This window comes from Cucumis sativus, chromosome 2, assembly GCF_000004075.3.
Source record: "Cucumis sativus cultivar 9930 chromosome 2, Cucumber_9930_V3, whole genome shotgun sequence".
NCBI classification, from domain to species: domain Eukaryota; kingdom Viridiplantae; phylum Streptophyta; class Magnoliopsida; order Cucurbitales; family Cucurbitaceae; genus Cucumis; species Cucumis sativus.
The window spans coordinates 13,712,979-13,724,290 of NC_026656.2; the positions used below are offsets into that span (position 1 = coordinate 13,712,979).

At 34.5% G+C, this 11,312-nt stretch overlaps 1 protein-coding gene across 1 annotated transcript; it reads left to right on the forward strand.

Annotated features, from left to right (window-relative positions):
* The first annotated feature begins 573 nt into the window (after positions 1–573).
* LOC101210052 (histone-lysine N-methyltransferase CLF) lies at positions 574–10,300 on the forward strand. The gene is made up of 17 exons (XM_011651023.2): positions 574–1,221; positions 1,838–1,936; positions 2,049–2,368; positions 3,183–3,344; positions 4,435–4,519; positions 4,683–4,838; positions 4,918–4,965; positions 5,091–5,162; positions 5,267–6,000; positions 6,447–6,582; positions 6,920–7,143; positions 7,394–7,525; positions 8,206–8,296; positions 9,143–9,190; positions 9,267–9,395; positions 9,515–9,592; positions 9,679–10,300. The coding sequence occupies exons 1-17, from the start codon at positions 1,156–1,158 to the stop codon at positions 9,868–9,870; spliced, it is 2,772 nt and encodes a 923-aa protein (XP_011649325.1). The 5' UTR covers positions 574–1,155; the 3' UTR covers positions 9,871–10,300.
* The last annotated feature ends 1,012 nt before the right edge of the window (positions 10,301–11,312 follow it).

An 11,312-nucleotide genomic window follows, 5' to 3' on the forward strand; every position in this document is an offset into this window, starting at 1 on the left:
AGATTTCAACCATTTTATTAAAGTTTAGATGCAAATCATTCTAATATTTAACAGAACTTAATTAAAAAAAAGAAAAAATTGGTGCATTATATAACGTCTTAGTGATTTGTGGAAATATATGTTTGGAAAGTGATTTTAAAAAGTAACAATATTGTATATTTTTAAAAAATCATCAAAGTGATTTTAAAAAGTAACAATATTGTATATTTTTAAAAAATCATCGATAAGAGTCAATTAACTATAAATATTAAATCAATCATCAATGGTTAAAAATCATGAAATACCTTCAAGTTTGAGGAAAACTAGATATTACAAAGTCATATTTTTATCGCAATTCCGAGATCTTTGTTGATTCGAGAAACATTTATTTTAATTAATTTTGAAAGATGAAAAAAAAAACTGAGTTATTTTTGGCAATTTCACACCTGATTTATTTAGAGAAAAGATGAAATTTCTTAGCTCATTTAAGAAAACGATTGACAAAGTATTGGCGTAGAGTTGAGAATTTGAGGAATAGGAAAGGAACAAACTTATAATGTTGATTAAAGGACTGATTGTAATGGTAATCATTTTTGTGAATCCAAAGCCTTTGATTTGCCATTACGCTCTAAAATTTCTAATCACTTTTCTCTATCATCTCTGAAAAATCTCAGCTTTTGGTTCATCCAGAGTGGCTATACATTCCACCATTGGACGAGAACCTCAAAGCTCTACACTTTGTTACAGTGTATAAATTCAAAAACACAACCTCACTTTCCTTTTCCCACCAAAATTTTCTCTCGATCGTTGCACCAAACCAACACGTTTCTATCCCAATTTCCCTTTTTTTTTTTTTTTTTAATTTTACTTTGATTTCTGAACAGTTCATATTCTCCGGTTTATATATTCTTGTAATCCAAAATGCCCATCATGGCCGCACCCCAAATTTGGATTAACCCAATTCCATTTTCAATTCAAGATGCCTGATTTTGCTGACTTTAGGGTTTCCAGCCGATAACCCATCTCAGTTTTTACTTTTTTGCTTTGTGTGTGTGTGTGTGTGTGTGTGTGTGTGTGTTTTTGGATTTTGGTTTCCCACTGTATGAATTGGACCCTGATCCGAACCCCCATTGTGGATTTGGGTTTGAGTTTTCATCGGCAGTTTCGCCAAAGTCAATGGCGTCGAAGGCTTCTTTGCCTTCACCTTCGGCAGATAGATCGGACCTGCCCGATGACACCCAGGTAATTAGATTTTCTTCCCTTTCATTTTCCTCTATTACCCAGAATTTAAAACGTAACTGCGGGCGAGAATCTGTTATAAATTTTGTTTTCTGGATATCATTTACGAGTATTGTTTTTTTTATTAAACTTGTCCATTTTGACGACGGCATTGTCAGAAATAGTTGTCGTTTCATCATCGTGTTTAAGTTTGTTTACATTTTGATGAGATGCTTGATCCATTGGTGCCTTGATAACTTTCCAACGACATTCGGAAGTTTTAGCATTAAATCCTGGGGTTGTGTCATTGTGTATGTGTGTGTTTTGTTGCTTGGGAATGTACTTTGGCCAAATGGATAAACTTTATTGTTTGTTGTTTTTCTGCTCTTTGTTGGTGTAAATGGCTGCATCTTGTTCTGAGTGTAGTCTCTCTTTACTTTGGCCAAATGGACGACCTTTCTATAACTCCATTTATTCCCTCGCCTTTCCTTCAACTCATAATATTTCATACATCAATAAAATACATGTTTTCTTAAAAAAAAAACAGCAAAACTTTTGTTAATATCTAAGCTTCTCTTCCTCTTTGGAGAGTTTATCATATATTTAACCTCCAACATTTTTCTTGACTCTTATAATGCAGCTGAAACCACGAGGACAAGATCCTGCTTCTAAGGAAATCTTATCAGTCATTGAATTTCTAAAGAAGCAAGTTGCTGGGGAACGTTGTAACTCTGTACAGGTGCTTAAATCACAGTCGCCCAAATTTCTAATTTCATTGGCTAACTTAGTTGAGTTCTGCGTTCATATTGTATCAAATTGTTGATTTCTATTGGATCTTCATTGCTCTTTAGAAAAGAATGGAGGAAAACAAGCAGAAGTTGGCTGGCATCACCACTCACTTGTTGAAATCATCTACAGAAAGAAGGATAAGAAGGCTAAGTGATTCAGATAAGGGGGTGGATCTATTGACGAAGAGGCAGAAAGATGCACTTGATATGCAGAATGGTATAGACGTAAGTGATGGCGAAAATGACCGATCTCAAGAAGATGGCCATGCATCTTCTGCAGTTCTTCTTGGATCTAATGTTGCAGTAAGAAATGCTGTACGACCTATTAAGCTTCCTGAAGTTAAAAGATTGCCTCCTTATACTACATGGATATTTTTGGACAGGTTTGTTAAAGGTCAAGGCTACAGTCCTGCCCCTTGGGTTTTTTCATTTGTTTAAAAATAGTAATAATTAGGAATCTTTCTCTCTCCATATTTCCACTTCAACTTTGTAATGTAGGACATTTATACATAGTGTGCCTCACAGAAAAAAGATCTGCACTTTTGTTTGCGCCTTCTGCTTAAACCCCAGAAGACAATGTTGTGCCTTGAGCTTTAGAAAAACACAAAAATAAGTAATAGAAACTCTAGGGGAATGAAATAAAAACTTGAATTTTTTGTTTTTGTTTTTGTAAAACAATATATAAAAATTTTCATCAAGAAAATGAAAACAAACTAATGCTTAGAGATAAAATAAAAGTATCAAATATACCATAACTGAAAACTTCAGTGCAAGATAAAAACCTAAAACAAACCGAAGGGTAGGAAATAAGTAACAAAAAAGTACGATACACTTTAAATTTTGAAATAAAAGCATCCCAACTTTGACAAATGACTGAAGAACTACTAGAGAGAACACCAATAAGTGATGGGGCATTGAACTATGTGAAGCCTTTAGGATAGATAGTATCTTAGGTATGAGGAAATCCTAGCTTATCTGTGACTTGAAAGGTTTGTAATTTACTGTTTGCGCTTTTAATTAGTAGGCCAATGTTTGGTGGTCAAATGAAACTATATTATTAATTCACTTCTTATTAGTCTGTCTTTACTCTTTGCCTTACAATATCTTTGATATATGTTAAGCCAATCATTTCTGCTTATGTGTAGAACTCAATCAGAAGAATTACTTATTTCATTAATAGTTATGATTTTGGTACAGAAATCAGAGAATGACTGAAGATCAATCTGTAGTGGGTCGAAGGAGAATTTATTATGGTCAAAGTGGAGGCGAAGCCCTCATTTGCAGTGACAGCGAGGAAGAAGTAATTGATGATGAAGAGGAAAAGAGAGATTTTGTGGATTCTGAAGATTATATACTTCGGTTGGTACAACCAAATCAATTGTATTCAGACATATACTAATGATGAATGATATATTCAAGTTTCACTGTTAGTTGTTGTCCATAAGCTATTTTTTACAAGAAATGTAGGAAAAGACAGAGAAAAAACCAGGATGGTTATGAAGCTGAAGATAGTGAAAAAAGCATAAGTGTCTACTATGCAAAACCTACATGGGACATGTTGGTAGACCAACATACTTGAAGAAAAAGATCAACATGCTTGTGGATTTGGTTTTTTGTATGGCCATATATTCTTCCATTTTTACTCAATGAAACTTGTTGCAGTATCAATAATAGAAAGGCCAGCATGCTTGAATAAGTATTTCCCAAATGATCAGCTGACATACTTATATTAACACAAGTAGTTGAGTAGTTTAAGGAAATCTGGTGATAGCCGCTAATTTTGCCTCTTTGTACTGCTCTCATCTTTTTCTCCTTCAATGTTGGCTAACATGCACATTGCACACGCTAGGTTTGCTCCTCCCCTTCTCTCTCCTCTCTCATTGAATCATAATCACCTCTCTTTTTCTTATCTCCTATCTATTGAAGCCTGTTCCCTTTCCCTTTTCATGGCTCTTAAGGTCTTGACTCCTAGCCAGTTGGCTACTGCCCTCTTTTTTACTTCAAGTTGGTCTCTTCTTCTCATTCTCATGCGCAAAGAACTTTATTTGTCACCTTTTGATCTTCTGTAGAATCACAACTTTCTAATTTCATGATAGCATCTCAAATTCTCAATAACACTAACTCCTTTATCACATGCCTGCTCCAGATCCTTTTTTAGGTTATAGCACTTTTCTTCCTCCTCCAAGCCCTATGATTTCTGTGCAATACGTTGTTTGAGAATTACTTATCTCAAATTCAGACATCATAAAATTTTATTTCTTCTTTGAAGTCGTTTGAGAATCATCAGACAGATTTTCCAATTAATGTTGACTTTTTTTTCATATGCTAAATGTTATCTCTGATCATCGTTAGTTTAACATTTCAATTGGATGTATGATGGACAAGTTCTCTTTTCTTTTTCCCTTGTTGCAAAAACTATGAAATAACTAGCTATTTTTTGTCTTGACAGGATGACTATGAAAGAAATTGGTTCATCAGATCTGGTGCTAGAGTCACTTGCCAGTTGTTTCTCTAGAAGTCCCGGTGAAATAAAGGTATGGAATTCTATATCGCATAATATAAAATTTAGATGAGCTTTTCTTCTCTGCTTCATCTGATTAAAACTGGTCATAGAGTGTAAGCTTTGGTCCAGCTGTTTCCCATTTGCTTTGTGCTGGCTTTACAGAGATATGAAACACCATCAAACATCTTATACAGGCCAGATATGAAGTGCTTACCCAGGGAGAAAAGGCTATAGGGTATTTCAATAATAGGATCAATGAGGAGATCTCACATATTGGAAGTACTCTTCTTGATAAAGATCTTGATGCAGCTCTTGATTCTTTTGACAATCTATTTTGCCGTCGTTGCCTTGTAAGTTTTCTGTAATTGCTCTTCTCTGAGTTGTATTTATAATATTTTACTCAATATTTGATACGTTTTCTTGCTACAGGTCTTTGATTGTAGACTACATGGTTGTTCCCAAGATCTTGTTTTTCCTGTAAGTTTATGCTAAAAGATAATCTTGTATATACGTGATTGTATGTATGTATTTTGTTGTATCTATCTTATGAATAAATGTTATGTTGTCATTGATTGAAATTATTGTTCTAAAATAAAACTCAGGCTGAGAAACAACCTAAATGGGGCACCGTAGGTGAGGAAAATGTACCCTGTGGTCCACTCTGCTATCGATCAGTATGTGTTGGTTTTTTCTACTATTATGATTTCGTTGGTTTGATTATTGAACAATATTTGTGTTATGCATATCAATAGTCAAAACCTTGTATATTTGTTCACAGGTACTGAAATCAGACAAAAATGGTATAGGGGGTTCTCCACTTCGCAGTGACTTGGAAGAAAAACATCCCATGTCATCTGATGGTACTGGAGCTCAAATCTCCACAAAGAAGAAATCTTCTTGTAAAGCTGGTCGAAGAAGAGCAAAGTCTTATCAAAGTGAAAGTGCCTCATCAAATGCAAAGAACATATCAGAAAGCAGTGAGTCAGAGAATGGACCCAGGCAGGATGGGAATACTATTCATCAATCACCTCCACCAAATTCTAAGATAACAGCAGTGGGTGGAGTTCGAAAAAGAAACAGCAAGCGTGTTGCTGAGCGTGTTCTCATTTGCATGCAGAAACGGCAGAAGAAAATGGCTGCTTCCGAGTCAGAATCTCTAGCCAGTGTAGGTCATTGTCCAAATGACGTGAAATTAAAATCTAACTCATGTAAAGAAAATGACGATACTAGTTCTTCTTCACGTAAGAATATTAGATCTCCTACACCTGGAAGACCTAGGAGGAGGGAATCCCTGACTCAGAAATGCAACAAATTTGAGCAGAATGAAACACTCAATAATTCATTAAATGAGATTATTACTCATCTACCAGCCGACAGTTGTGATGACAACTCAAGGAAAGAAGAGTGTGTGGATGAAAACTTATGGAAGCAGGACTTGGCCGATGATAAATCTTGGAAGCCTATTGAAAAAGGTCTCTATGAGAAGGGTATTGAGATTTTTGGTAGGAACAGGTCTGTGCATACTGTTACGTTTTCTTGTTTAACTTTAGCATATCTTACCGATGTTATTCCATGTAAGCTTGATTCTATGATTTAGCAAATTTGATTCTTTCCAATGGTTTTGTATCCTGTGAAACAGCAATGGAGAAATTATTTAATCCTACATCATACAGGCTTCTAGGCATTACTACAGTTTTTGTTGTTTCCATTTGCCTACTGCATATCTTGTCTGATCTTTGGAGTTATAGGCTTATGGTATATTGTAAATTTCTCATTTTTCTCTGGGAAATTTGTTAGCATCTTGAATTTGGAACACAAAGTATTAATTTGGTAAATTGGATATAGTTAAGACCAACAGTTTTATACATATAGTGATAGGATTTGCTATATGTAGATTCGAACATTGTTGTTGGAGTTTGTGCACATTATAATTTTTATGGTTTTCATCTTTCATATAGCTGCTTAATAGCAAGGAATTTACTAAATGGGATGAAGACCTGTTGGGAAATTTTTCAATACATGAATTACTCTGAAAACAAGAATTGCAGCCAAGTGGGTGATGGATCAAATCCTCATCTTGAAGGTTACACCAAGGTTGGGATTTTTTAAAAGTTTTTCTATTCAAGATATTGACTGTAGTTAGGAGAGTTTCGTTGTTCCTTTTTGATAGTTTCATTTACTATACTTTATGCTTATTTTGTTGTTACCTTTTTGACTTTTAGGCTTCTTTTTCTCCTTGTGTATTACATTTTGGAATATTTCTCTTTTTCGTCTTCTTAATAAAAACTGTGGTATCTTTTTCCAGAGAAACAAAGGTTAGATTTTGGAATCATGATCAATATGCTTCCAGTTTGCCTCTCTCGTGTTCCATTTTTATCACCGTCTGCATTTTTTTCCCCTTTAGTACTAAGTTCAATGATGAAATTTTCAGGGTAGTAATGAGGTGAGAAGAAGGTCGAGATTCTTACGTAGAAGGGGTAGAGTTCGTCGACTAAAATATACTTGGAAATCAGCTGCTTACCATTCAATTCGGAAACGAATAACTGAAAGGAAAGATCAGCCGTGCAGACAATATAATCCATGTGGTTGCCAAACTGCCTGTGGAAAGCAGTGTGCCTGTCTTTTAAATGGCACCTGCTGTGAGAAGTACTGTGGGTGAGTCCTTAGATTCAGAAATCAATTATTTTATGGTTTCTCATCATAGAATGGGGATGGCATTTGAATTTCGTTTTTCTTTGTTCGCATAGTGTTATTCATATATTTTACGACCTCTTTCATGATTATTGGCTTTGAGACTCATTTGGTTTATCTTAATCTTTATTATTTTAATTTTTTTATATGCATCATTTTTGTAGAAAATATTAATGATCCATTTATATTTTAATCTTTCAATTGACATTTAAAGGTGCCCCAAGAGTTGCAAGAATCGTTTTAGAGGATGCCACTGTGCCAAAAGTCAATGTCGTAGTCGTCAATGTCCTTGTTTTGCAGCAGATAGAGAATGTGATCCAGATGTCTGTAGGAATTGTTGGGTCAGGTGAGTTCATTTTATTTATTTTCAATCGTTTGTTGAGATGTTATTTAGAATAGGAATGATAAGGGACTATGTATGTGAGTATGATAAGCTCATGAATGTCTGCCAATCTTTTCGATCTTTTATTTAGTTGTTTTTCATAAACTGTACATCTGGTGAGAATCAACAAATAAGCAAGATTTTCAGGAAATCTAGAATCTTTTACATTCCTCATGTCATTGCATGTTTCCTATTTATAAAATTCTGTTCTAAATATGCTTACTGGCAGATGGTACTTTTAACTTTGGTAGCTGTTTTCATTTAAAAAATGTTTATTGCTGAAAGCCGTTTGTTGTTATCAAAAAAAAAAAAAAGGATAGCTGGTTTTAGATAAGAACATCCATGTCTGCATTTAACGATCTAGTCATCATTCCATTAGTTCAAAGTTAAATCAGGGACCATTTAGAACTATTTTGATATGAGGGACCAAAGCAAAGTGTATCTTTTGAAACCTCGGGGACCAAATAGACATCAACTTCAAGTCCAAGGTACCAAAAGTGCATTTTGTCCATTATTTGATTTGTGTACTTGTGTGCATGGTTGTACATGTCATGGATCAATCAGTTATTAGATTTTACCTTTTTGCTTTTTCCCGAGTGCATTTCGCTGTGCACATTGACTTACTGTGCAACTTGTCTTTGTAGCTGTGGTGATGGTACTCTTGGGGTTCCCAACCAAAGAGGTGATAATTATGAGTGCAGGAACATGAAGCTTCTTCTCAAACAACAACAAAGAGTAATCACATCTTTACTGTTTCTTTTCAGTTATTTCTTAGTTTTTCAAACTTAGTGTAAGGCTTTTGTTGTTAGTTTTATTGCATTATGTTGAAGCATAACTGGCTCATGACTACAATAACTTTAATGCTGTATACATTATAAATTGTTCTTGGTAGGAAACAGCATGTTCTGTTTGGATGTTTTTTTGTGCAATTATTAACAAAAGTTATCAAGGTAGATTCTAACTCGATGACATCTTTTAGGCCTTTGGCCATGTACCTTAAAGTGGTTGTATCAGTGTTTTTTAATTGAACTTGGTGATCTTAGTAATTTTTTTTCCTTATCCTGGCTGATTATGTACGAAGAAGCTACAGGCAAGTTTTGATAAGTCAAGTTAAAATTTAATTCTTTCGTATATGTGTGCTTTGGAAGGCTTGTGGGTTCTTCTAACCGAAAGGGTTTAGGATTTGGGGGGCGGGGAGGGGGTGCCCTAGAAGGGATCTTGTAGAGCTAATAGCATCCAAATCAACCCATAAACAATCCTATTTCGAAGGAAAAATCAAGAAATTTCAGATCAGCCATTCTTTTGGGTTTCTATAGGAAAAGGCATTTTCTTTTCACTTCTTTCTCAACTAGTATGAAATTATACTATCAATCTAAGGTTTTAGGTTCAATCTCCCACCCCACACATTGTCTTTTTATTTCTTCTCTGTAACTAATTATAATTGGGAAAGTTTGTCGTGACGTTCATGGCTTTGAGACTGGAACATCTTTTTGTATTCCAGGAGGGATTCGGTTACAGTTTGTTATTGATGGGAGTTTACTGTGATAGTTTCTTGATTCCTGTTTGGTTCCGATTTGTTAGGTGTTACTCGGAAGATCTGATATATCTGGTTGGGGAGCATTTCTAAAGGTAACGTCAAGTTCAATCTACGGTAAACTTATCTTCTAATGCTGCCTGCCTTGCTAAATTGTGTCGCCACCTCCAGAATAGCGTTGGCAAACACGAATATCTTGGCGAGTATACTGGGGAGTTAATTTCACATAGGGAGGCTGATAAGCGAGGCAAAATATATGATCGTGAAAACTCGTCGTTTCTGTTCAATTTGAATGACCAGGCATGTTTCTGTTCTTACATATCTGGAAACACTAGCATTGTCTACACTTTAATTCATTTTGGTAATAATTTGTGGACTCCTAATGCAAGTTCTGACATGATTTTGTATGGTTTCTTTAGTTTGTTCTTGATGCGTATCGAAAGGGCGATAAACTAAAATTTGCTAATCATTCTCCAGATCCAAACTGCTACGCCAAGGTACATGTACACTCTATGCATCTTTTTGTCGAAATCTGCTAACAATTCCATAACGCCTCCATTCAACTTCTAATCATCTATTGCAGGTCATCATGGTGGCAGGAGATCACCGGGTTGGTATATTTGCCAAGGAAAGAATCAGTGCTGGGGAGGAACTCTTTTATGATTATAGATACGAGCCTGATCGAGCCCCGGCTTGGGCTAGGAAGCCTGAGGCATCAGGATCAAAAAAGGATGATGGTGCTCCATCGAGCGGTCGAGCAAAGAAACTCGCATAATTTAACGATTCATTCGAGACGTGGTAAGTTGAAAATTATTGTTATTCTTTTAGACAAAAGAAGCAGTCCTCATTGATGGTAGATGATAGGTGTTATTCTTGGATCAATTTGTAGAGAAAGATCATTACTTACTTCCATAGGAAAATTTAGACTCGATTTTTACTTACGATCCCCCTTTGAGATTTGGCCACATTGAAGTGAAAAGCTTGAGTGTTGGGGGTGGAGAGGATACAACAGACGTTTATGATTCAAACTGACACTCTGATTGGTTCATTGTTTAAAGAACAGATGGGAGAGAATTCAAAGCCAAGAATTTCATCCTTTTCTTCTTTGAATTGCCAAATTACTATATCCCTTGTATGATCTTGAATTCACTTGATTGACTTGCAAGAGGCTATATTTGTTTATCATTCGAAGCCATATCTAACAATTCAAACCGAGCTACTTTTGCGTGTTTTGCTTTTTGCAATATATACTTTTTTTTTCTTATCACACACCTATTACAATTAAACTAGATTTGCAAACACGAACAGAAAAAATCCAATCCTTTTCATTTCTTTATACTCTTCATATAAAAATAATGAAGAGTATAAAATAAATTAACACATCATTTTAAAATTATTCGGATAGTATATACTAGGATAGTATTAAAAATTTTGCAACAAACAACCGAAACCAATGCATCGAAGAAGATAGATTTAAAAATGGCATGAATTGTGAGTAATATATTATGAAGGCAATCTGCAGAATGCAGAAGGGAAGATGGCCTACCATGTGATGAGCACTCAATTGAAAAAGTACTTCTCAAAGTTAAAAGCATTCAAAAGCTGTCCCCAAATTTCAACTTCAACCCCTCTCATTCATTCATTACCTTATCATTTCAATCCTTTTCATTTCTTAATGAGGAAGAACATAGAAGTGACATTTTTACCGATTTCAACTAGTTTTACTTTTGACTTTGAAGACAATTGTGTTTCTATAAAAAATCAACTGAAAAATGAGTTAAATTAGTGTTGGGTAAACTTTAGTTTTAAATGTAAAAAATATGAATACTTCTATTTTAAACGTGATAAAGTAAGTCATAACATTAGAAAGATTATACTAAATTGTTGTGATTAACAATTTTGACTCAATAGACTTCCTATCAAAATTTGCATCTAATAGTTTTCTTTAAATTATAAGCTTATTTAAAAAGAAATAGGTTTAATACATAAATTTTAATTTATAAAAAATACAACATGTGACTAAAAAAGTGATTTTAACAAATTCAATCTTACTAAACACCCAAACCAAATAAGAGGTAATGAAAGCAATTTTAGATACAACTTTAGTCCAACTAACATAACTTTTAAAATATTCTACTATTACTTCCATGATTTCATATGAAGGTTTGAATATAAGAATTGTTTTGAATAGGCTTTTTTGCTGCTAAAAAATCATTG

What these genes read in the sequence shown, in the direction of transcription:
- LOC101210052 (XM_011651023.2), top strand. Translation starts at nt 1,156, where the DNA reads ATGGCGTCGAAGGCTTCTTTGCCTTCACCTTCGGCAGATAGATCGGAC. An exon ending in ACATGGATATTTTTGGACAG is followed by an intron (nt 2,369 to 3,182) that starts GTTTGTTAAAGG and finishes ATTTTGGTACAG; the next exon opens with AAATCAGAGAATGACTGAAG. An exon ending in GAGATTTTTGGTAGGAACAG is followed by an intron (nt 6,001 to 6,446) that starts GTCTGTGCATAC and finishes TCTTTCATATAG; the next exon opens with CTGCTTAATAGCAAGGAATT.